General features: G+C 41.8%; 1 protein-coding gene across 2 annotated transcripts; it reads right to left on the reverse strand.

Annotated features, from left to right (window-relative positions):
• Nucleotides 1-716: 716 nt before the first annotated feature.
• hdac11 (histone deacetylase 11) lies at nucleotides 717-27298 on the reverse strand. Of its 2 annotated transcripts, XM_049022827.1 has the most exons (12): nucleotides 27137-27298; nucleotides 26567-26627; nucleotides 26063-26211; nucleotides 24918-25018; nucleotides 23985-24011; nucleotides 23459-23575; nucleotides 16438-16480; nucleotides 14010-14086; nucleotides 13669-13731; nucleotides 7106-7202; nucleotides 5228-5406; nucleotides 717-4254 (listed from the first exon to the last, which is right to left on the reverse strand). In XM_049022827.1, the coding sequence occupies exons 2-12, from the start codon at nucleotides 26599-26601 to the stop codon at nucleotides 4015-4017; spliced, it is 1128 nt and encodes a 375-aa protein (XP_048878784.1). In that variant the 5' UTR covers nucleotides 26602-26627; nucleotides 27137-27298; the 3' UTR covers nucleotides 717-4014. The 2 variants fall into 2 exon arrangements, with proteins under 2 accessions (XP_048878784.1, XP_048878783.1); XM_049022826.1 differs by lacking the exon at nucleotides 23985-24011.
• Between the last annotated feature and the right edge of the window lie 213 nt (nucleotides 27299-27511).

A 27511-nucleotide genomic window follows, 5' to 3' on the forward strand; every position in this document is an offset into this window, starting at 1 on the left:
TGGCAGAGCTAGTGCTCCAGGATAATGGCAGACTCCGCCGAAACTCTGGAGAGGAGCAGCAGCTGCGAAAAGCTTCCCGGAGACACTTCTCAGACGGACAGCTGGAATGACGTCAGACGCGCAGATGTTGGCTCGCTGGGGTGGAAGCCAGGGAGGATCCCCTGGTAGGGGCCGCTGGTACAAACCACAGGCGCTACCTTTCAGTGCGGCTCCAGGCCCAGGCACAGGCTTCCCTGCCCACTTAGCACGTGCAGCAGATTCACCTTCCCCACTCCTTCCCCTCATGTCCCACACGTACAAACAGACACATGTTCACATGCACAGAAAACTCATAAACATGGCCGCTTAGAATAACACGGCTGGTGTCGAGGGTAAATGATGACTGGCCAGTGCTCCTCTTCACCTTCCAAATTAACAGGAACAGACACAGGGTGACACTGTAGGTAGCACTGCTGCCTCAGACCTGCTGGGTTGAGGGTTTGAATCCTGTGTCCCACGATGTGGCTGCTTATGTTTCTGTTTTGCATATTCACCCAGGGTGCATGTAATTCATCCTGCAGCCCAAAAACAGGGAGTCTCTGAATTGCCCAAAGGTCCCCTTGCCTTGTGCTCTTGTGATAGGCTGCTGGGGAGGGGCGCATCGCTGTACTGAACAAGCAGCTGGAAGATGGATAAATAACACATGGACAGCACTTCAACAGCGCAAACAAAACGGGCACATTTTTTTCAGTTTATTATGGTTTGTCTGTTAATATACATGTGCACTGTTCGTTTTTAACGACAGTCAAAAGTTTGAGAAAGAAACAATGTACGAATTTAGTAAAGTTAGGTTTGGCTGTTGACAAACTCATTGTTAGTACAATTAAGCATTCTTCATTCCTTCAATTGACAGGAATGATAAAAATCATCATTAATTACAAGTGAAATCTAAACTAGAATTGCTGCCACTGGTCAAGGTTGCTAGAGCACCTATACAAGCATCAAAAAACTTAATAGCACGGATGTCCATATGAGACCCATGTCACAAACAGTTTGTTCATGGGAGTTTTACTTAGACATATATGTTCTGAGGGAAGAAGGAGAAATGATTGGTTATCTCTCTGAACCAATCAGGTTTTAGAGGAGGTGGGTCCATGCAACTAAAGGAGGTGGGACCAAGACATATGATTGGTTGGTCTCACCACCTCTAGCTGCTTGGACCCACCTTCGCTACAATCTGACTGGTTATCTTTCTGAACCAGTCATTTCTCCTTCTGCCCTCAGAACACTTTTGGGTAAGTAAATCTCCCATGAGCAAATAGTTTAGTAATAAGTAAATACGAATGAAAACGGGTTAGTTTTTACATCCCAAGATAATGCAAATAATAAATAATAAATTTAAGTTGGCTCTCCACTGGGCTGTTGAATCATCCTCTTGCGTTTCTGTCTCCAGGGAACCAGTTTACTTGGTATTCAATGTGAATATACAGTTTGGAGCAACCCCAAGTCACAGATACTTCTCAAAGCTACAAAGAAGTAATATATTGCACACATTATACCAGCTGTTATGGCGCAAGCTTCATTTGAATGTTCTAAAACTATGGACTACCCAAGAACATCAGAAGAATTCTCAAAGTCTCTGATACTGAGTCCCTGTAAATCCCTGATTGGGTTAGCATGTATTGCACCTACCCAGCATGATTGGGTTAGTATCTGTAGCGCTTGCCCAGTCTGATTAGGTTAGTATGTGTCGCGCCTGTCCAGTCTGACTGGGTTAGTATGTGCAGCACCTGCTCAGTCTGATGGGTTTAGTAGGGGTAGCGCCTGCCCAGTCTGACTGGGTTAGTATGTGTAGCGCCTGCCCAGTCTGACTGGGGGAGTACAGTATGTGTAGCGACTGCCCAGTCCGTCTGGGTTAGTATGTGTAGCGCCTGCCCAGTCTGATGGGGTTAGTATGGGTAGCGCTTGCCCAGTCTGACTGGGTTAGTATGTGCAGCACCTGCTCAGTTTGATGGGTTTAGTATGGGTAGCGCCTGCCCAGTCTGACTGGGTTAGTATGTGCAGCACCTGCTCAGTCTGATGGGTTTAGTATGGGTAGCGTCTGCCCAGTCTGACTGGGTTAGTATGTGTAGCGCCTGCCCAGTCTGATGGGGTTAGTATGGGTAGCGCCTGCCCAGTCTGACTGGGGTAGTACAGTATGTGTAGCGCCTGCCCAGTCTGACTGGGTTAGTATGTGTAGCGCCTGCCCAGTCTGATGGGGTTAGTATAGGTAGCACCTGCCCAGTCTTCCTCTTGGCCTGCATTGACCTTCATCACTAACTTACACGGAGTTGTCTGCTTATCTTGTTCCGCATGAGACAGACGGGCCTGAAACAGGTGCCAAAAACAACCAACTGCAGGAGGCAGAAACGTGACCGAGAAGGAATGCACACCTGCCGTTTACTGCTGCCCTTTGCAATTGAACTGAAATTATACTTGGGAGAGCCCCTGAGGATAGAGGCGCTAACACAAAGCTGCCACAGCAGCCTGACATAACGATGTTTACTGAAAAAGTCAGGAGCAAGAACTTCCTTTGAGCCGGTATATAGCATGCTGAAAGCTGGAAAACCACAACACACAGGGCATGCGTTAAGACAGAGATATTAATAAGCTCTATTTTTATGACTGTCAGACCTGTGTCTGTTCTATATTTCTTTTCTTTTACAGGTCATGTTGATTTACAAACACTCACTATCAATAACAATGTTGTCTATCATCTGATAGGAAATGATCTGCATTTCAGGTGTAAACTTCTGCTGCCACTAAGCACTGCATGGCAGAAGGTTCTACTTCATAAAAACTTTGCATTGATTCAACAGTGGATGTCATTGAAGACATTTACTACTCCTTAAAAAAGGATTCACAACTTCCCATTTGCAATAATTTACTGGTAAGGTCATGTAAACACCGAACCTTTTCCTGTAACAATAACAGGATTATGAATTATGCATCAAAACTCACACTGTACACCATTGCGGTAAGAGCCTCTTGTTTTCTAGGGTCAAAGCATTTTTACTTCATAACTATATACATTGTAACTCAAAATGTGGTTGCTCATTTTCAAACATTTCGTCCTCATTATGATTAAACACCACGGAGTGTTAACCCTAGATGGCGATAACATCATCTTAACGACTGAGATATTTATGAGACTCCTATCATTCAAGACCAGTAAAAAAAAACAGAAGTTTCTGTACAAGATCAACAATAGTCTGTCTGACTTTCAAGGTGCTTCAACTTTCTTTAAAAAGAACGAAAGAGGTTAAAAAATGTAAACACATTATTAACTGCAGAACTGACTTGTAGCCTTGGCACAGGGCAAAGAATACCACAGTCTCCCTTGCAATTCATGCTACAGTCAATTCGAAAGTATGGATGTGCAAAGTCATTAGTGTTTAAAACAGGTATCTGCCCTGGTAAGTGGAGCCACCAAACAATGAAAGTGCTTCAATTAAATGTCCTAGTAAAAATGGTTCCCCAAATATTTGCAGCTGAATCACATTTTCAGAAATGGAATGGTACTACAAGAATATCATTAGTAATTTTACAAACGGTGCAAATGCTTGTGAATGGTACTATTTAAGTGCTAATAAAAATATTCCGGTTTATGTTTCGAAAACATGAATGGCAAAGTTTATAAATTATTGATACAGGGATTTGCCTTTATCCAAAGACCTCTACATCCTCATTCAAGTCAACTGCCCAAAGTGAACAAAACAAATGTGAATGGTCTATATGTGCAAATAAGCAATATTCTTTGACAATACAAAAAACACAGGAGTTAAACACTCACAGAGACACATGTAGCATTCTAGTGTTGGCTTAAGTGTTGGACTAGTCAATCACCACCTTACATAAACAGCAGCAGAGGATCCAAGCAGGGAACAAACATCAGACAGACACCAACCCGTACCAGGACACCAGCCCATCATTACATCAGGATTTTCCCTGAGAGAGCAGCCCATTCCTCCTGGGACAGAGCTTGGAGGTGGGCGTTCAGCGAGGGGAGAGTCGTGTCCCCATAGAAATGGACCCGCCCGCAGCACCCGGGACTGTCGAAGGTCCAGCCTCATCGGTGGTTTCACTCCCCAGCAGGCCCATCCAGTGCAGGTTAAGGATGGAGTCGGCGATGATGCGTGCGGTTTTCCGCTGGTACCCTCCTGATGTCACCATGAGGATGGGGATGCCCTGTTGTCGGGCCACCCTGAACACAATCTCATCCCTCTTGATGATACCCTGCAGGAAGGACATTCACCACCACCATCACCATCGTCATCATCACCATCATCATCACTGCTCAACGTTCCCTCAAACCACCCTGCCAAACAAGGGGGTGGTGAGTGACTTGGCAAGCTAACTCTCTGTGCCTGTGATTGTAAGATACTCACATGTCTGTGGGCCCTTGAGCAAGGCCCTTAACGCACTGCTCCAGGGGTCCCACACGTGAGCCCTAAGCTATGGGGAACTGGAAGGGGTAGGTGACGAGAAGAATTCCAATATACTTGTGCAAATGGCAAATAAAGGATTTATCATTTTTTAATCTTTACCATTAAGCTTTGCTCATGCTTTTTCAATCCCATCCTACTTCTTTTCGGTCCCCAGCTCGGCTGTCTACAATGTACAAGGCTACATAAGAGGTCTGAGGTGCGTCAATCCAGATAATGTCTCAATCTGCTTCTTATTACAGCTTCTAGAGCAAAGGTGAAGTACGTGCCAGACAGAACGGGGACACCACCACTGGCAATCAGCAACTCACAGGCATCGGACAGGCCACCACAGGGGTCCTGCACAGCGACCAGCCAATAACAGCCCGGCAGACCTAACCTCTCCCTTCTCCTCATCTAACACGTGGTACCATATACATGTGGTAGGTAGTTTGAGTGGCAGTGGCCAGCCCATATTGTAACCCACATGGGACTCCGCATTGTACGCTAAAAAGGCTGACTTCAGAGAACAGCTATCATGCATTGACATTATGAGGGACAAGAGTGGAAAGTATTAGAAAATGCACGCATCCTGCAGGGAAAGTAAGGGAGGGATGCATCTGTCACGAAAGGAAAAGGTGTAATGCTTCCTTCCACGACACACCCAAATCATAAACAGGCAGGTACACTCAATAGCTGCTTCCGATCTGTTGCTATGGTAACTGGTAAAACACAATGCTGGGACCTCTATGGAGAGGACTTTAGCAAAATGGAGTGAGGTGAACCTGAGGGGAGATGGAAAGGCCTCCGAGCGGATCGCCGTCCAGGATGTCCGTTCCGGCGTTGTAGACGATGATATCTGGCCGCATGTCGCTTAGGGCTCTCTCAGAGTTCTGCTTTACCTTCTGCAGGTACTCCTGATCCTCTGTCCCCCAGTCTAACTCCACCTTCCTCTTGATGGCCCCTGTAGCCCAGTGCAGCGTGGGAAATCCAGACGAGACATGATGAGGGCTAATGACTGATTGGCCCTAATCACAGGCCCATTTTGTACTGCCCCCTTGACCACATTTCTGGGAGAAAAAAACTATACAGTTCATTCATTTTCTGCCTACTATTATAAGAAGACCATTATACACAAAGCTTTTAAAATGCTATTGACAGTCAACCCCAGAGCCTCTGTTTCTCTCTGGTGAATAGATCCAGGACATTGTCTAAATAAGTTTTCCAATCAATAGTGCCGGTCAGCAACATTTCAGGCACACAGCAACATAAACTGTGTGTGAAACTTTTGGCAAACGCTATTTCCCATCCCACTGAGATTTCTGTTTACTTTTACCACAAACTCTTGCATTAATTCCAAGGTGCCATTAGTTTTACCTTAGTTTAATTATTTTTTTTTTTTTGCTGAGTGTAAAACAAATCAGGAGAATTAGCCGACGTGCTGGTCGTTAGTGAATGAATGTGCTTAGTGCTGAAATGGTCCTTAGTGCTGAAATGCTCCTTAGTGCTGAAATGTCTGATTCTGCTATACTGAAATGTCCTAACTCTCATGCCAGGATCCGCATTATCATTCTAATTATTGCCCTGCACAGGAAGGAAAAGCAGAGTTTCATCTTCTTGTGAGTCGGCGCGTAAGAGAAAAATGCTAAAGCCAGCGATGCTTTAGTCAACTGCCATCCTTTAGTCTATTAGCGAATTCTCCCTCTATCCTAATTGGTATTTAAGGCTTTTCTTCTGCTGCAGATGAGGACACTGGGAAAAACCAAGCATGCAGACTGATCTTTTACTCTTTGTAGACATCCAACTGCTATGAATGCAAATGCTCACAGGAAAAAACCTCAAAGGATTAAAATCTAAAAGTGAAGTCGACAGTCTAAGCACACGATCTCTTAAAGGAGGCAAAAAAGCTTTCAAATCTTGGCTTAGAAATTTGTCTTCAGATATATTTTGCATACATTAAATGGGCCTCGGTTTCGTGGTGATTTCAGCGACATCGTTGCTTTGCAGAGCTTCGAACCAGAAACTTATGCACCATTTCCATAACCGCTGTCACACTCCACTACTACTACATATGTAAAAGAGCCACCTAGTGACCATGCATATTTCCAGTTTTCATTCATTCATAGTTCATGCAAAAAAAAGCTTATATTTTAAAATTGAAGTAACATGGCCCATCCAGATCAAAAGATAAATATTGTCGAATTTTAAATATTTTTACGGTTAAAACACAGTACTTAAAAACACTTAGTCAGTTCCCAGTGCCTGTCATCATATTTAACAGTCTATTGAAAACACAAAGGTGACTTTGCCATTTAAAAGATACTGCACATGATACATAACACTGCCACCTGCAGTCAGGTTCGACAACTGCAATCCCTCAGCAGGACAATTGTTCATATAGTTCATAGCTAATCATCTTTGCATATTTTCTATATGGATAGCATATTTTAATGAGAAATTATAACTGTAAAATGTCACAGATTTCCATCTATATATGTGGCTTCATACTTACATCATGCTATATTTCAGACAAACCTCCTTCCTTTTAAAAATAGTTCCATCTATTATCTTTTGACTAATGTGATTTCCCCCCACGGGTTGGATGAGATTCGACACTTTACACCAAAACAAATAATTGATGTCTGCAATGAAATGTAATTTACGTTTGGCATATCCATCCCCTGGGTAGATGTAGCGGTTATAAACATCCATTATGTAGACCCGGTCATCATCCAGGAAGTCTCGCTCGTGCCCATTTCCCTGAAAAGAGAATTGCCACTTGGTTACATCATCGGCACACTGGTCATTAACGATAATAATAAATGGCCGGTTATAGCCAATTAAATGACGATGACAGACTCAAAACAGCTGAGGCTGCTGTTGACCCCCTGAGGAAAATATCTTGAACAACTTCAGCTGCATAGCTGAGAAAAAATGCTAAAAATGAAGAACTGCATTATACAAACTGAAGAGCTGAGGTTGCTGACCTGTACTCCATCTTCTGAATATGTATAATAATTGTGGATGCCCTCTAACCTCATCCAAAAGCAATACTGAGTTCATGAGCTATATATTTCTCTGAGTCTCCCTTCCCTGTTGCATCTCGGCAGTCGAAGCCGACATCACTTCCATCTGAGTGATACCACGTCTACCAGCCTGAGGGAAGACGTCATGGGTATCAAGACTAGGAGCCATCAGTCCCAGCAGGCAGGTTCCCACCATGCTTCTTGGTCTCGTCTCCCGTCGGCTTTATGCCATTGGCGTTAATGTCCTTGCAGAGATGGCCTTGTGCCCGGGGGACTGGCGGTTCATGAAACCTTTAGGTGGTTTGAGAGACCTTTCAAGTTTTGGAAGGACAATGAACTGCTGGGAGAATGGTGCTGTCATACTCAGTCTTGTTATCTGCTTTAAATAAAGTATTTGATTTTATTTTCTTTCTCTTATTTGCATTTTTATTAGACTTTAGTAGCTTATTCAATGATATTATGAGATATTCTTTTAAGTACATTTGGGGCTTTGATTATCCTGGTTAGGTCACTTCTTTAGCCAGATGGACACCTAGTAGTATCTTTTAAAATCACTATTTTCTTTGATAAAACACGATTTCAAAACTAAAGAAGCTTTTCTACTGGTATACAGGAACCAAGCCCTAGCGCAAAAAGAGACTAGTTACAGTGCGCTTCTAGCTCGCTTCGGTTTTCCGCTGCAGAAAGATTGGCTCGGTAAAGGCATTGACACACTGTACATCGTGATTTACTATGTGCTAATTTCCGCTAGCAAGCTTGAGAGAATCGCCGTCTTATGTTAGCGTCAAACACTAGCAGAATTAGCATTCACTTGCATAAATTTACATCACGAGTTCATTGTGTTCAGCTGCTCTATAATACTTTTTTAAGTAGGTGGTTGGAAATGTTCAAGTTCCGAGATATTAGGAATGTTTTAATACATTGCGATGTGCGATACTACTAATAATGAATAGTATATAGAACATGCCCCTTTTTCCTTTAGATAATTCAGGCATATCGACACAGATCACAGCTATCTTCATGCATTTCGACCAATTAGATGCTGACAATGCAACGAGCTTGGTGTGGTGTTGTTTTTGGCCCATGTAAAGGCCATGTTACTATAGTTACAGATCAGGTACCACTTGGATAATTTACAGTGGAAAACCATGAGTTCATAATATGTCTCGGGTATGACTCGGTTCTTGGTGGTAGTGGAAAAGTGCCATAATTCTTTATCCATGACCCATTTAGGTTTAAGTACATGAATATCGGTAGTATATAAACCACTCTGGAAAAAATAGCTGGTAAATATTGAAAAATCAAACATCAGTTGCACCGGAGAGTGCAGTCCAGGTATATAAACCCTGCTAGCTAAAAGACTTCCATTTTTAGGAACAACAAAGCAAAGGTAATCCTTCCGATTCGTGGGCATGCAAGGGAAAATACGCTTCTCAACGCCTGATAAGAGCCACCTTTTTTCAACCGCCACAGATTTATACCACAATAATGAAGATTAAAGACTTGTTTTCTTTGGAAACTTCAGCCAGGCTGATTAAAGTATGAATGATCAACAAGAGCTGACTGCTGGTGAAAGATGGATTACAGCATGAACTCTTATCCTGCACTTCTCGGAGGACGGGGAGGCATCTCACCCTCTGCTCAGAACCACTCTATATATTTGTCTATATATTTAATTACGCTAAGTAAACATGTACGATGATACATCAGTATAAATCCCAGAAGCACTGTGAGCAATCTGTACCACAATATTATCCTTAACATGACCCATATACCAAATATTTTGTGAAACTTAAGTAGGGAGTGTATTACTGCCCCCAGAGTTCACACTCTTCATGGTGTCAGAATTATAAACATCAGCATGGGGCCTTCCAGTACATTTCTGCTGACCTGTTACCAAGTGCCTATTATCCTCATTAACCGCTGCTTTTCGCCGTTCATGTCTCTGATATCATTTGTTTGCTCATTGTTTAGCTTATCTAGTTCATTAGAAGGTGATATAAAATTCATATATGCAGAGGGCATGGCCCAGGAAAGAGCTCCCAAAGATGGCCCCAAATTACTCCGCTGGCTTAACTGGAATTTTAAACGTCGGATTTCTGCCCCTCAACATTCGTCCCCCGCTGAGGCAGCACTTTCGTACAGCCCCGATGTTCTCATGCAGATTCGGAGCTTTGTTCTCTATGCTTCCTTCATGAATTATTTACTCAGCATGGCTATCGATCAGGTCCTCTCGCTTTGCTCTGTCGATAGCAAAGGGGCACAATTACAGCCAAGCTGTGTTTGAAAATAAATATGACGGTCCAGGACAGAGGGATCGTGGGTAGCAGTCGATGCTAACGCAATTAAAGAGGGTGAGGCGATCTGCGGGGGAGAAAATGTAGGGTGCGATGGAGAGTGCCGAGGAATGAAGTGAACATCCCGATCAGAAATGACGGATCAACAAAAAATGAATGACTGTCATGAATAAAAAAACCATCACTAAGTCTGGAGACTCCAATCTAGACAGTGTCAAGTTAACCACAGTCCTCCTCCTTGCAAGGGGAAGAGAGAGCGAGGACAGGCAAGAAAAATGACCAGCCAAGCAGAAATTAAAGTGAAATCCAAGCTAAAAGAGCCACCCATTCCTAGATGTGCTCATGGTGCCATGAGTTTGCAGCTCAGCGGGCAAACAGGTCAGAATGACCTCGAGGGAAACGCCAAGCTGTTTGCTGGCACTGTCACTACGTCGTCAAAATGGCCAAACCATCTTTAAATGTTTAGGCCACTAGAGCTACATTGTCAACATACCCAGAGAGCAAGTTAAAAGCACCTCTACGCTTCATCACAGTCTAACAGTACTATTTAAGTGGTAACACACCGCAGGCGGTTTACAAGGCAACGTCAACACAACAAGCTTGATTAAACATAATGAAGCTAATGGCATGTAAGAAAAAAGAAGCCCAGTTCTGTTGGGGAAGAATATCTATAAATAGACAGTTCGCAGGATACCAACTGTCAAAATGCTCTACAACTGGAACGTTATTTCATAGTACTTCACTCACATACGTGCCCATTTGTGAAGCTCATTCAAAGACTTTCTTATTATATACTGAGAATGCCCATTCATAATTCCAGCTGCTTGCTGTGTGAAACTTCTGAAAATGTTCCTTCTTCTGAAAAGTTCTTTAAACCATTCTACTTCATGCTGCCGCAGGAGTCAGACAGCCATTTGAACCTTAGCCAAGAATACCCCCCACCAGAATAGGCATCCTAATGGGAATGGTCATAACTGGACGCTAATCCTCTCAGCACTAAAGCATACCTCTCCAATCTGCATTGTGCATGCATGGGAAATTGATTCATGCCTCAGTCATTCACTAACGATCCACATGATTCATCCCAAATCTGCTCAATTTTTAAATAACGAAAATTCACATTATAAATCTCATATGACCAAATAATAAAGTAGCTCTTTTTTCCAAAATAATACAAGTAATAAAGACAATTTAACATTTTTACAGCACAGAAGGCCTTTCAAGAGGATGACTTGACTACTTAGTAGTTAAATGATTAGAGATGCTGATCCCTTAAACACTCAATGTGGCAGCGACAGTGCTGTAATAATAGAATTTTACATACCATGTGCATAGATGCATAATAACTGTTGATGCATGATAATATGCATCTATGTGTTTCATCAATATATAAACAGATAAACCTTCAGTTCATGTCTAAGTGAGCGGCATTTGTGTCTCTGAAAGGTCTTCAAAAACACCAGTCCGTTTAGAACAGGGGTGGGGGACCGGTTCCGTGGACGGCCGGTGTGGGTGCGGGTTTATGAGACGACCTCTCAATCAGCCAGTAATAAAACAGTGGTTCTCAACTTCAGTCCTGCTGGCTGATTGAGACTCCATCCCAAAAACCTGCACCTACAGCAGCCTTCCATAGATCAGGTTCCCCACCCCTGATTTAGAGCTACAGCTGTGTACAGTTTTTTTTCTATTTTGTATTCTACCATATCAAATTGTACAAAATGGCATTGCATTTCTTTGCAAGGATAATGTACAGTGACATGTTTGATTTAGAACTTTCGCAAAGCAGTTTTGTCAGTTTTCCACATCTTAGCCGAGAAGCTCTCCACTGCAGGTTATTAAATTGTCATGCTGATACTGAATGAGGTATTCAGAGATACTTTGGAAAACTTTTCCCCGGAATGGCCCTGCAGGCCCCTGGAAGTAATGACGTTCCTCCTACGGCTACCTGGCTGGAGGCTTCTCAGCGCGCCTCCTTCTACACGCCAGGATGACTTTGCTGGAGAACCAACGCTCTGCAGCACGCCGAGACCTCTTTCATCCGCTCGTTTTATTTTAAGGCCTGTAGCATCTCTCTCGTGCACAGCCAAGCAGAGGTGTGAAACAGCAGCTACTTTCAACCTTCAAATGAAAGTCATACCGCAACACAAGACTAGAACACATGCCGCGGCTGGCCAGCCTACGGACAACGTTGCTTCTTTCTCTAATCGGGGCAATGGTACAGCCTAACCTTCATGGTACCATGTGACTGGCTACTTCACCGGACATTCTGCCGTACAATCCTCCATTGTTGGAGGAAAGGCATTTCAAGCCTACTATGTACTAGAGAGTGATGTCAGATGTTAGCCAAGTAACAAAGCTGACCACTTGATGGCGATAGTGTGCATGGAGTAACAATCTATTACCTTGACAAAGAAACACCACTGCAAGAATAATTTAATGACGTAATGGCAGGCGTTTTCAAGTATGCTCCATAACCTTTCTGTGCTTGAAACAGCAATACAGCGAGTATGCTAAGCATCTTTATCCTTAATTAGTAAAGGATGCTTTCAGTCTGCCACAGCATGATCTGGCAAAACACTACAACTCTGGAAAAAAAATAGAAAAAAGCTGATAGATAGCTAACTGATCACATCAGTTATCAAGTTAGACAAAAATAACAAGGCAATACACATTACTCAAAAGGTCTGACATTATCACGATTTTAGATTGTAAACTCTACATTTTATATAATTACACTAATCATAAACAACACTATCCATCCATCCATCCATCTTCAAAACCGCTTATCCTACTGGGTTGCGGGGGGTCCGGAGCCTATCCCAGAAGCAATGGGCACGAGGCAGGGAACAACCCAGGATGGGGGGCCAGCCCATTGCAGGGCACACTCACACGCTATTCACTCACACATGCATTCCTACGGGCAATTTAGCAACTCCAATTAGCCTCAGCATGTTTTTGGACTGTGGGGGGAAACTGCAGTACCCGGAGGAAACCCCACGACGACATGGGGAGAACATGCAAACTCCACACACATGTAACCCAGGCGGAGACTCAAACCCAGGTCCCAGAGGTGTGAGGCAACAGTGCTAACCACTGCACCACCATGCCGCCCCTAAACAACTCTAATTAACCATAAAGATTAGGCAAAGAAATAAACATTGCCTTGTACTACCAACCAAAAAAAAAAATTCACTTCCATGGGCTATGATGTGAAAAAAATATACCTGAAATCCCTCAAGTTAACCACTTCAATTACTAAAAATAACTAATGAGAACCAGTGTATGCATGGCTCTAGAAGTTGCATTGGCTTATTTAATTCAAAGTAACCGATAAGAGCCAGCTTCCAACAATGACTGCATGCATACCAGAATATTCCAGCAAATGATTTCCATATAATGATTTCTATAACCTTGACAAAACAACCACATCGATCTTATAGTTTGATCTTAGCATTCAAGCACTCTTCAGAATGCAATCACAGTGATGTATTACACTTCCCATTTACAGAAAAAAAAATCATAATTTACAAGTGAATCTTACATCTTTCAAAAATAATATATACAGATGTACATTAACTGCAAGTGCAGTGATACGGGAGGGTTAGGTCAATCATCTGTAAACATGCCGGTCCATAATTCTTTGAACATATTGATGTTATAAACAAAATGCAAATTGCAAGTCTCAACAAACATAAACACTCATGCCACATGATGTCTTTGATCCAGTGCCCCCACATGCATGACAGTTGGAATATTGGCTACGGAGAATATTGCTCATGTCTTGAGACGTGGTTGGCACCACATTGACTGCGGTGCTAAGAATACAACATAATGTCGTCAAATTGGTCGATGCGGCTGTGACGGTTTTATTGACAGTAACTGTAAAGAGCAACAGTGACTCACCTGATGAGCATCAAGGTCAATAATTGTAGCCTTGGATACCCCCTCCACTCGCTCAAAGAGAAACTGACAAACAAAAGCAGAAAGAAACGGTCAAATGCTTCACAATACCTGCTTATCCGTAGTACCTGTGATCAGGGGTGCATTTTTAAGCTTGAAAATCAAAAAGCTACCTGGTTATAATCACCAAATCACACTTGCATTTGAGAAAAGGTGTTAACAGGTTATGCTTCAGTACAAACATATAACTGTATAAGTAGGGAAATTAAAAGCCTTGCAAATTACATGTGAACAAAGTGTACCTAAATAACATTTACCTTTAATAAAACTATAGAAAATATTACCTTGATAGCTAATGTTATATCAGCATAAGCACAGAATCCACCTCCTTTGTCACTGGAGCAATGGTGGAAGCCACCTCCTGGGATGGAAGGAGAGATCTGATAAGGCAGGGTTTGTTTTCCCCAAAACATATAAATAATTGGTCCTTGTTCAAGTGTTGCTGTTGGGTTCATATTGGCGCAGTATGAAATAACAATGTGTCTGATGACACCGTGGACTACTCTGCTCTGAGCCACCCGTGACTGATTGGCACTGTTTTAATTGGGCAACACAGAATAATTTCAGACACCATCCTGCCATCTGGATAGTCATGATGCTCAAATCACAGCCCAGAGGTGGGAGATTCAGAGTCGTTCAGCTTTTGTTGCAGCTCAAGCACGTGTTGACATACCATTCAAAACAGGCACCACTGCGAGCGAAAGATCCCAGATGAATAGCTGTCTCACGTCACTCTAAATAATGTTTATCAATGCAAAACAGTGTGCGGTTTCTCCTGATTCATCAGTGCTTGTGCGGCGAGAGGCTGACTTAGCAGGAACCACGCGAAAAAGACACGGATCAGCACACAATGTGCCGAGAATAATAAAGAGGCCTGGACCGAAGACGTTCTGAACAAGGGCAGAAACGAAACAGCAGCTCTTAATGGAAGAGTGGGCAGTTCAACCCAAGTTACACAGGACCTTTCAGCTAAAAGTTATCTGATCTAAACAGCATCCATAGTACTTACTCAATTAACATTAGCCGAGATATTGTGCTTGTCATTTCTAACAATGTTTGGAGTACAAAACCAATCTGCACCGTAGTAATATTGATCAAGTCATAAGAAAAAATACATTACAACATATCATTGCCGTTTTCTGATTACATTCTGAGACTGGGTAGGTAATTAGGTTTATTGACTCACACAGTTCTCATTTTAACCAATACAAGAAACTCAAGGTTTAAAACTGAACAAAAGCAATAAGAGTTTACACTGATGAAATTATGATTTTTTTTTCTTTAAAGTACATTATTTAATGTATTGAGTATGTAGCCATCAACCTGGTAGTTCCACCAATGTACCGTTAAACCGACCAATTTAAATATAATCTATTATTCATTTCTCTCCAATTAAGATGGTAACCTGTACGTTCTAAGACATATTCTCTGGGGGACTGGTACTTGACCTGTGCCCCACAGAAAAGGTTTGTGTGACAATGGCTCAAATTTAGCACTAGGAGTTTGGATTGTACACTAAGTTTAAATTAATACTCTTCAAAAACTTTGCTAATAATCTCATCCTACAGCACCTCTGAGTAAACATTTTGTTGCCAGATCAAATCACACATTATAGCCTTTTGAGCCTTACTCTAAAATTCAGCCTATATAACTGCTGAGGGATTTCCTTTTAAAGTTACACAAAAAACAGCCTTTATCTTTTTAGGAAACCAGAAATAATAGCATCTGCATATTGTTAAGAAGCATGAGAAAGAAAACAGAAGGAAAAAAAAATGAACAATGTACCAGTAATTAAGGAACCCTACTCTAAACGAAATTACTATTAACATAATAATAATTATAATGGCAATAATGATGATAATAAGATTCATGCTGGGGAACCCTGTTGCCCCACACCCCCTGGGATGTGCTGTTAACATGGTCTCCTCTTCCTGTGTGGGCTTCCTCTGGCTACTCCGCTTACCTCCCACAGTCCCTAGACCTGAAGTTAGGTTACTTGGCACTTCGAAATTGCCCACAGTCTGTGTTCCCTGCGACGAAACTGGCATTTGATCCAGAGTGTTCCACTGCCATCTGCCCTATGTTCTCTGGGATACGCTTTAGGGCTCCCAGCATGCACTGCACAAGCAGTTAGAAGATGCGTGGATTATCATCATCATCCAGTGCTGCATGAACGTAAGGAAGCTTTGTAAATACTGAAAAACACTGCGCGTGGCAACATGACGTCTTCAAAGTGGAATGGCTGGTAAGGATCTTTAGAGCAAGATTGAAAATCAATAAACCATCTGAAGAATACTGAAAAAGGGTCCATCTCCTGTAGCCAGCTGGCAGCAATAGATAGTACTGTGACCTGTGTGGAGTTTGTGTGTGTTTCCATTGAGAACACTGATTTTCCCCTAACGGCCAATAGAAGTGGTTTAGGTGAACTGGTGTCTCTATCTGGCCAATAGTGTGTGATGGCGTGTTTGTGCGTGTGTAGGTGTGTGTGAGATCCTGCCCTGTGATGGGCTGGCATTCTGCACAGGATCTCTCCAGCGAGATTCCAGACTCACCACAACCCTCACAGTCGATAAGCTGTTAGAGATGGTGTTTAACTGCACCACAGTTTACAGCAAGATGCAAAATGAGCTCCATACCTGTTTGTTGCATCTTTAACATTCAAAATGCAGAATCGTTTCAAGGGATTCAAATCATTAAAATATTTCAACTCACCAACATTGATCGCCCATCCTCGCTCTATGGCCAGCTTGCCTGCCTACAAATATCAAAATTATTTTAGGTTATTAGATTCTCATTTGAGAATAAATGAAAGCGACTAATAGCTTGGCATACACATTTATTGGGCAAGCCCAGTGAGTTTTTCAGTTCTCTTATAAACATCTGGTTCTGCAATTAAATGTTGTTTTTATAAACACAAGAGACATTTACCATTTGTTGCATGCATTTACTGGAGGGTGAATTTAGACAATGTTTCGTGCACAAACACACAGACACACACATACATGTGCCATTAGCATTCCTATGCAATGAAAGCTTAGTTAGTTCTAACACTAGTTAGAACATCTATAATCAGGCTTCTTCAAACTTCTAGAAGCAGAATGAAACTGACCAATCGACTGAAGGCCTGTGAGGCCACCTGCTCATTCTGCTCTTTAAGAGGCTGCAGCTCCCCTGACCTGCCCATCAGGTGCCTGCCAGTTGGTGGAAGGCTGCATCAATTAAAGCTCCATACAACACAGCAAGCAATTCAAGGAACAGAAGACAAAGGGCACCAATCAAAGGAGCACAAGTTAATGCTCTGTGAGGACCTGCACTGCATAGATCATGGGTGTCAAACTCCAGTTCTGCAAATTTTTGGGTTTCCCCTCATTTAACACACTTGATTCAACTCCTTATTCTAATTACCATGTCGCTCTTGAGCTGAATCATTTGTGGTGTAATAGGGAAAGAACTAAGCTACATAGGGCTCCGACCCTCCAGGACAGGAGTTTGACACCCTTGGCATAGATGATTCTAGTACAATTTTGCAAAAGTTACCTTGAGAAAAAAAAATCATACAAACAATTCTCTTTAACTATGCATTAGCTAAGTCATCCTGACATAGTGCTTTAGATCTAGAGAGCATCTGGATCTCCAATGCAAACACGTTTTCTGTGCGGAAAGGACCCAAGTTCCACAGCTCATCAGATCGGTTATGACTGAAGCTGAAGGAACTTTGGCTACGTGAGAATGGCAGAGAAATACTGCATTGTATCTGAAGCAGATGCAATGTCAAACAGATAAGGAGATAGTTCTTTCGGGAAACAGCTCAGTCTATGTGTCTGTTAGGTATATTTAGACAACAGGCAGCCTTTGTGCAAAGCTCCTCGGTTCTAGATACTTGACCTGAAAGTCTACCAACAATTATAAATGCTGCTGAACTTCCCAGTGCAGTTAACATTTAATTTACTAACCCGATTCCACTAAAGCTTGTGCATTTTCCAAACAGTCATCTTGAATTTTAAGCCTGGCGTGATTCAAGTATTGAATCTAACAAGGACTCAAGCATAGCAAAACTTACTGCTTACTGCTGCTCAGCCTACGATGGCGTCATCTTATTAATATAATATCATGTTTCAGAATGAAGGAGTGGTGACCGCTCTGTATAGCGGATACTTGAAATTGATTAATGAGAAGCTCCTTGCACTGAGCTGAGCACACCTCACTCATCAGACATGTTTAGCATAAGAGAAGGCAGGCACCTGCCTACAAGGCCTACAATAGTCATGGAAATGTGAATGATACCGTACTAGGTATGGCATAGCGGTTTGCATGATGACATAATCAATCAAGCCATTAGTTAGATTTCATTAGAGAATTATAGAAGCCAGGGATCATATTTTCATTTGACGTGCTTAGCTGCGTAGGTTTCATTATTCATAATATCGATTTATCTACTTATCAAAAATATTTCTCATTAAATAAATCTGTTTAAATTACATTTCAAAGTGAATTGTTTTTTTTATTTTAATTAAACATAGTTTCCAGGAGTGTGAAAAAAATCCATCAATGCTATAGCTACATAGAAGATAATGGTTAAGGGACATTAGATTTCATTGTGGTTTGAGTGTGCCCTGCGATGGGCTGGCCCCCCCATCCAGGGCTGTTCCCTGCCTCGTGCCCACTGCTTCCGGAATAGGCTCCGGATCCCCCGTGACCCAGTAGGATAAGCGGTTTCGAAAATGGATGGTTGGGTGGATTTCCTTTAGCATCGGTCAGATGGGGACGAAAGTATGAATATTCATCCACACAAGCTCAGGCTCCCCCTTTCCCGCCTCAGGGAGGGCGTACAACAGAAATCCCCAAAGCATGATCAGACGCTTCACGAATCGGCGATTCCCAGCAAATGGTGCGGCTGGGCGGATTCATCACTCTCATCTACTGCATTACGGAACCTAACCCTCTGGTGACGAATGCTAGATGCGCCTACAGATGGCTACGGAAAGCTCTCGTCGGTGCCTGTGCCGCTTACATAAAGGAATTTGCTTTACACTGTAAGTATCTGTCATCACTCATATTATGATAAACTAAATCTCCAGGCCCATGGCTGATAGAACAGGGGGCTGCACCGGGCTAAACAGCCAGGAAACTACAAACAAAGCTCAGATCCTGTTTAATTCCCATCCCCGTGAATGAATGGACATCGAGTATGAAAATGGATTCCATGGGAACCACAAAGCCCCCTCCAGCTGCTCCATCCACGAGATGCCTAGGATACTCTGGGCTGACGGCTGGGTGTCAAAGCTAATAACGGATAGCAGTGGGGCGCTAATGACGCACATTAGCATGCGGGCACAAGCCAGACGAAGGGGCCATCAGGACCAGGCCAGGAAGCACAACTGCGGCATCTAATATAGAGCACAGGTTCTCAATGCCTTGCCTGGCTTTCTCCACATTACCTTACCGAGTAAGAAGGGATTACCAGTAATTATTTTTATGATAATAACCATGCAGCAGAGAATAAAATAAGCATTCGGTTATATGTGTGATGCACGTACATCTGGGTGCCGAGATGGGAAATACAACCACTTACCCTTAGATTAAAATAAATAATAAATAAAAAAACAGCCATATTTACTGATGTACGACTGAATTTAAAAATCACTGCACACACATCACCATACATTTCTGCATTTGTATAGTATGTCAGAGGATGTTCCAATAAATGCAGAACATCCTGAATATCTAATATTGTTGACACTGACGAAACTATCGGTACAGCAACCAAGCCCACCTTGTAATAAACTTTTCATCATTCTTCATTGACTAGTATGTCTTGCGTAAAAAACATATACGTAGATATTTTCCTCGCAGAAGATTTAATCCAATAAGCAAACATGTACTTGAATGGTATGCGAAGGCAAGACTGCTCTGTTGGAGTCCGTGGCTTGTCATTGGCTCCCACAGAGTGTCTGCTAAGTCGGGGGGTATCAGCATAATGAGACCACACTGCTGTAAATTATGTTGTGGCTTCCTGTCACAGTTTGTCCCCTACAGAAAGAAATAAACAGAACTTGAGTTTTTCTTGAGGCCTACACAAGAGAGTATATGTTTGGGAACTTTTTATCGATAAAAAGATCTGACTCAATTTCTCGTGTATTATACCTATGGCCCCAAGACTTCAGGCCGATGACTCATGGCTAAAACCAGGATTCAAAAGTTTTCTGAATTGTGACTTGTGGCTTGAACTTGACTGAGACTTGAAGGCTGACAAGTTGACTGCAAGTCTGCTAAGAATATCACCCCAATCAAGTCAAGTTTAGGTGACATTCTTCGGTATGAATCAGTGAAGCACAGGGCCGGTCAAAGCCCATGTGGCACCCTAGGCGCGCTTCACCACCAATCACCTCCGCCTCCACCGATGCCAAAATAAATGGGCAAACGACAGGAGTAAAGGAATAAAGACTGCTCATTGTCCAATAATACATAATAATGCAGTAAATTAGCAACATTATATAATGAAAAAATGCATAATAATACTTATAAAAATATATCTTAACAGTTGCTTTGAAGGCATAACATGTTATTATTTCTTTTAAATTATTGAGTTATAGTATGAGCAAAGATTTTAATAGAAATTTTACACTGAAGACTATAAAATTACAGTATAAAATCTTTTTTGATGGTATTGCAACATGATTGTGTATATGATTAACTGCAGTATATATATATACACTGAACAAAAATATAAACGCAACACTTTTGTTTTTGCTCCCATTTTTCATGAGATGGACTTAAAGATCTACAATTCATTCCAGATACACAATATTACCATTTCTCTCAAACATTTCTCACAAATCAGTCTAAATGTGTGATAGTGAGCACTTCTGCTTTGCTGAGATAATCCATCCCACCTCACAGGTGTGCCACATCAAGATGCTGATCTGACATCATGGGTAGTGCACAGGTGTACCTTATACTGCCCACAATAAAAGGCCACCCTGGAATGTGCAGTTTTGTCTCACAGCAAAATGCCACAGATGCCACAAGCATTGAGGGAGCGTGCAATTGGCATGCGGACAGCAGGAATGTCAACCAGATCTGTTGCTCGTGCATTGAATGTTCATTTCTCAACCATAAGCCGTCTCCAAAGGCGTTTCAGAGAATATGGCAGTACATCCAACCGGCCTCACAACCGCAGACCACGTGTAACCACACCAGCCCAGGACCTCCACATCCAGCAGATTCACCTCCAAGATCGTCTGAGACCAGCCACTCAGACAGATAATGCACGGCCCCATGTTGCAAGGATCTGTACACAGTTCTTGGAAGCTGAAAATGTCCCAGTTCTTGCATGGCCAGCATACTCACCGGACATGTCACCCGTTGAGCATGTTTGGGATGTGCTTGACCGGCGTATACGACAGCGTGTACCAGTTCCCACTAATATCCAACAACTTCGCACAGCCATTGAAGAGGAGTGGACCAACATTCCACAGGCCACAATTGACAATCTGATAAACTCTATGCGAAGAAGATGTGTTGCATTGCATGAGGCAAATGGTGGTCACACCAGATACTGACCGGTTCTGAGTCCCCAGACCCCCAATAAAGCAAAAAACTGCACATTCCAGGGTGGCCTTTTATTGTGGGCAGTATAAGGTACACCTGTGCACTACCCATGATGTCAGATCAGCATCTTGATGTGGCACACCTGTGAGGTGGGATGGATTATCTCAGCAAAGCAGAAGTGCTCACTATCACACATTTAGACTGATTTGTGAGAAATGTTTGAGAGAAATGGTAATATTGTGTATCTGGAATGAATTGTAGGTCTTTAAGTCCATCTCATGAAAAATGGGAGCAGAAACAAGAGTGTTGCGTTTATATTTTTGTTCAGTATATATAGTTTGACAGCCTTATTAATAATTTTGGTCACCATGCCAACCTATAATGCTCTTGACACACTTCCCCTCGCCCCACTCAGTGTACCTGTTCTGGGATGGCACTGCAGCGGGTGCGAGGACTTCTACGGGCTCACGCCAACCAATTTCACTTTGCCTCGGAAGGTGTGTATTATGTGCGAGTGAAACAGGCTGCATAAGTCTGCACCCCTCAGAAACTGGAACGCTATGGGGCCGCCAATAGGACTGACCAGGCTGCTGTAGTAGCAGCAAAACTCAGTACACCATAATGAATAATATAGTATAAGAATATACTATAATGTATTTAACATACCTAATAATGGTCCCAATTTCGCCATGCCTAATGGTGTTTGACAAATTTACATTGAAGCAAACAGGAGGGTAAAAATTCCCTTTCCCATTCACGATGGCACATGCATTTAATGTAATGGGTAGTTCTGAAGTTGACATTGACTTCCAATGGACCTTGTTCGCTAATATATGTGAGAAATCGCCTTTAAATTCTCCTTTGTCATCTCCTCAACTTGCAGCAGAAAACAGAAAGTCAATGGAGAACAGAGGGTTTCCTTACTATTTAAAATTTTTGTAAGAATTCCATATGACATCACCAAATATGCATACTGTCATTTATATGCAGAGGAGGAAACCTTTACAGAATGTTTTGAAAGACTGAAGCCTGTCCTTTTAAAAATAATCCCCGAAGGCATTTTTTCCCTAAGAAAAGATATAATACAGCAGTACTATAAATAGCTACAGTAGTAATTCAGTGATTACAGTTTCCCCAACCTCAGATGGTGGTCTTGTGCTTCAAGGGACATTTATATAAGCTTCCCATTATGTAAATGCAGGGTACGGAATAAAGAAAATATCATTGGCCCTCAACAAGCAAAGACCCAAGAACTACTAGCACTTTTTCAGGTAAATCTCAGGTGTGAACATCACCATGGTGTCACAGCATTCTTACAACAAAGAACGCTATGATCTTTATCTTCTAAAATGCACTTCAGCTCCAGCATGAATCCCTACAGAATTTCTGATAATGATGTTCAAAGTCTCTAAACCAGATCATTGCTCCCTATGTAAATGAAAAAGCCCTTCTTTAGCACTTTTTAATTGTACATTACAAAAATATTGCAAAGTTCAAGTTTTTGAATAAAACACAAAATAGAACCAATTGAAACTTACTGAACCTTTTGGTGGGTTTATAAGACTACAAAAGCAGGTATTTTGACCAAATGGTTGGAGACTGATTAAAATTAAAGCAGAGGACTGTACTGCTCTTTTATGACAGACTAAAATTTGCATTCTGGAATTTATTATGGGATATACAGCTTGTTATGAACAATTGCTGCAAAATAATATGATATAGTGCCTTAGGGGTATCAATTACCACGTGCAAGCTGGTGCGGTTGATACAACATGTCAAAATGTCAGAATTCTGCCCTTTATCATATCATGTACCACAACCCATTAACACATCGCTGTCACTCTGTACCTCATAAACCACACAGCCTGACGCTAGTTGATTTCTCATGAAAGTTTTACTTACACAAAAATGTTCTGAGGACAGAATAAAGAATGATTGGCTGAGAGAGATAACCAATCAGATTGTAGAGAAGGTGGGTCCAAGCAACTAGAGGAGGTGGGACCAACCAATCAGATGTCTTAGCCTTGCCTCCTCTTGATGCTTTGACCCGCCTCCTCCGCAATCTGATTGGTTATCTCACTGAACCATTTTTTTCATTCTGCCCTCAGAACAATTTTGTACAAGTATAACTCCCACCTGATGAGCTAGCACTAAGAGTTGATGCACTGATTGAATTGCTTACCATTATAGTGCCACCCGTTTGTGTGCGCAGTGGCCTCAGGACCTTCCTCTGCACGAGGAAATTAGGCAAAAACAGAAGAGGTGGGATTTCGGTGATGGTGGCTACCACCAGCGACCACTGCAAGGACAGCGGGACAGGTGTCACATGACACAAGCATGCTTCAGTGACATCATAGACAGACCATAATCTACTGGGCTGTATGTGGTCCTTTATAAAAAAATAAACCACAGCATATTAATAAATAAACATACAAGGCCACAACTACATATATAGAAAGGAGCAGAAACATAAAGAACAGCATGGAAAATGTTTCAGGCGCCTGCAGAACCACACAATGCACTAGGATGGAGGGAATACAGCAGCTCGGGGGGGGGGGGGGGGGGGAGAGATGGGCGGAAATGAAAGGCGCTGTTAACTGCTGCCAAATGTCACAAAGGAAAAAAACAATTCCAGTCAAGTATGAAAGAGCATTAAATAAATATATGTAAATATATATAATAACAATCCAAGCAGACCACTGGGATACCTCTCTCGATCCCTCCAAGATATGGTTCTGCATGCAGTAAAAAAGAAGAGAATATACTGATATGTATTGAACTGTAACAATGAACTACACTAATCTCCTTTATTTCAATAATCTGATGCCTGAGGACAATGTAAAATTTGATATTTGAACTGGGACTTGGAGACATTTTGAATTAAAAGAAGTCAAAGAAACAGCAGAGCTGCCAATAAAAGAGTGTTAGCCTGGACGTGCCATGGACTCTTCAAGGCAAAATGGCGATTTCTGATTATTTATTATTTTATTTAGTTACCAGCGACATTAAAGGTGAACCTATATGCCTGTATGTGGAACTGATACACAAAACGAGGTACGTTTGGGTATCAGCACCTCCATAATAATCCCCCACGCATCCATGCACTTTCAGTAACTGCTTATCCTGTAAGGCTGACGGTGTGTCTGGGCCCCGGGTGGCATGTGACATAAGACTTCCTAGAAAGGAAGTCACTTATGTGATTTGTGGGGGGAGGGGGGAATAACCCAGGGCATTATCATTTTATGGCAGTAATCTCCATTAAACATATTGTAATAAAATGTAGAAAGTTAATGAAAAAGTGCAATTGTAGCATTAAGAATGGTCAGCAGGACATTCCAATGAGTAGCTCTTGCCGTAATGGATTAAAGACTGTGGTATCGATATAATTAAAAGATAAGAACATGTTATTTATAAAATTAAATATATTTAACAGATGAGAGATATATACCATATATTTACAAATGTAACTGACCAAACAAAATATGTCAATATAACATAAATCCTGGATTAAATACGCAGCTTCAGACTGATGCCGTCACTGTAATTCATTTAGTCCATTGTTCAGTGAGAGCACAAAGGGAGAGGAGAAGAGGAACCCCAGGGGTCTGACAGAGGGCAAACACGACACAGCGGTCAGTCACCTTCAGCTTGTTCAGGTAATGTTTCGTGTGGACAACCAGCAGGTCCTCCTCCGTCGCCTCCCGAGCCTCAACGATGTTTTCATCTGTGAGAAACTGCTCCTCTGAAAAGAGTACAAGAAGCTACCGTTAGCATTGCTGTGCAGGAACATAGAACATACGATATAAAATCATTGGTTTCACTCATGCTACACATGACTATAAACATGACAACTGAATAACCATTAAACTGGTGTACACAGAATGCCGGGTCATGTATAGATTTGTCCCACACATAACGGATATAGAGGGTTGTACCTGAAAATTAGGGGGGCCCTAATATGATGTCACCTTGGACCCCCCTGCTTAAATCCATCCATCCATCCACCTACTCATCCACCCATTTTCTGAAACTGCTGTGCTATTCAGAGTCGCGGGGGGGGGGGGCCTATCCCAGAGACTATGGGGGCAAGGCAGGGAACAAGGGGGCGCCAAGTCATCGCAGCCATGCCCAAATTGCACGTATAATTTTATGTATTTAAGGACCCCCACCAAGCACTGGGCTCCCTGAATCTGCCAGGTTATCCATGCCCCTCCACCTTGAAGAGATATGATACTTGTTTGAACCCCCCTCCCCCCCCCCACATTTGTATGTCATGTAATTGGATAAAGGGCGATACTTAATGTCGTGGTTAAGAAATTTAACTTCTTACCTAGAGGTTTCAGATTTAAAAATCTGCTCACTAAAAAGCTTAATCTGCCTGTGTAAAGGTTTGAATTTTAGTGTAAGCTGGGTATGTCTCTGGAGAAACGAGCTTGTTCATCAAAAAGAAAATGATGTAAAGCACAGAGTGTGGATGGTGATTTTATACTGTCTATATATATAGCATAGAATCAGAGGGAGAGTCCTTTACTTATGAGCTTATTTTGAGGTTATGCTGGATTAGAATCCATACCAACCCTTCATTTCAAAGCCATGGTGGGATACCTGCAGGTCGCAGGAGAATTCATCTCTTATAATTACCATACAAATACTTTTCACCCCCACATACAAAAACCTTCAAAACCCAACTCATTTCAATGATGAAAAATTCCATATATTTCAGGACATGATGAACGAGGAAAGACCCCGTCTTGCACGTTTCCCATTGTCACACTGCTGAATATACCTTTTAAGAAGTGAATCACTTTCCCCCATTTTCCAGCATCAAATGGGTGGAGCTTCTCAAGCCCCAAGAAGGTGATGTTGTAGTTTGGAGAATAAACAACAGGCAAGCACCTGGACGGGGTCTCGCTGTAAAGCTCTGTCTTATGAGAGCTGAAAGACAGGTTTAAAATCATTTAAGAAATATTCTTTAAAAAATGATGTGAAGGAGTCATTGTATGTGGCAACTTTTAAAAAGAAAAATAAACTGGAAACTGTAATCAAGGCAGTGCAACGCAAATGCTGAAATTAATCTCTCTGATTAATCACAATGGAAGCATCATTTTTTTGATACTATAACCAGCAATTTTTACAGTTCTTAACTTGATAATAAATAAACAAACAAACAAACGCATAAATATATAAATCTGCCCAGATGTAAGATTGGCAATAAATACTGCTAAATATGATTTCTCTCTAGCTAATAAGCATCTTCGATTGCGCTGACGTACCGTAACTAGGTACATACCATTTTTTTTCTTGCTTGGGCTCTTTCTGGGACATTTTTAAAATCGTGTTTTCATCGTCATCTTGAGAAAAACAACACGAAAAACTCACATCAGTGTCGCCACCAAACATGAAAGCGCACACGATGAGACAGGGGAAGCAATGAAGATCGCGATCACATTTTTTATATAAATTATATGTTTATTATTTCACCATTAAAATAAATCGTACTCATGAACGTGCTTTACAGTGCATCATAATCTGCTTAGAAGGGGACTCGTAAATTTGTTCACCAGTTCTTTATTTAAAGCAAACCTTATGCCATGGGATCTCGATCTGTGCAATGTGGAGGAACTGTCAACAACATTATTATGCAATATTCCACGAAACATATTCCACGAAATTTGCAGACTGCTACCACTGATTCAGACGCATGATATTATGCGCACGTTTATAATATCAGATACTAATGAAAAATAAGATGACTCTATTATATTGCTTTAATAAACTAAAAACAAATCCAAGTGTTATTTTCGATACAGTTTCGTTTTTTATTTCCAGCTGCACCATATGAAAATATAGCTCCACTCACCTGGACCGTTTATTCATTATTCATTATTTTTCAGTATAACGGTTTACGAACATCGCAAGGAATCTATTAGAAACTTGCAAGACTGAAATTGATAACTACGAAATGTTGCTTTGTACTGTCTCACGCATTAATACGTACAGACTGGTTTACTTCCGCCCTGCTCGCGCCAGCACGCATGACACTTACGTCACTTGTCAAATAGGCTCCCGGCAGGTCGGAGATGTCGCAACAAAATCACTACTTAAGAAAAATCCTACGATCCGAACAACGTTGCTCAACTTTATTTCTTAATATTGGTTACATAATTGTAAATAAAAAAAAGATTGCTAATCGCCTTACTTTTACTAATGTATCACTAATAAATTTGACAATGCG

The sequence above is a fragment of the Brienomyrus brachyistius genome, chromosome 8 (genome assembly GCF_023856365.1).
Source record: "Brienomyrus brachyistius isolate T26 chromosome 8, BBRACH_0.4, whole genome shotgun sequence".
Classification (NCBI taxonomy): domain Eukaryota; kingdom Metazoa; phylum Chordata; class Actinopteri; order Osteoglossiformes; family Mormyridae; genus Brienomyrus; species Brienomyrus brachyistius.

Bases quoted from the DNA above. Each gene is read 5' to 3' on its own strand.
- hdac11 (XM_049022827.1), bottom strand. From the start codon at position 26,601: ATGTCCCAGAAAGAGCCCAAGCAAGAAAAAAAATG. The intron at 13,732-14,009 runs GTAATATTTTCT...TTTGTTTGTCAG, and splicing joins ATATAACATTAGCTATCAAG to TTTCTCTTTGAGCGAGTGGA. The intron at 4,255-5,227 runs GTTCACCTCACT...TCCTTCCTGCAG, and splicing joins GCCTTTCCATCTCCCCTCAG to GGTATCATCAAGAGGGATGA.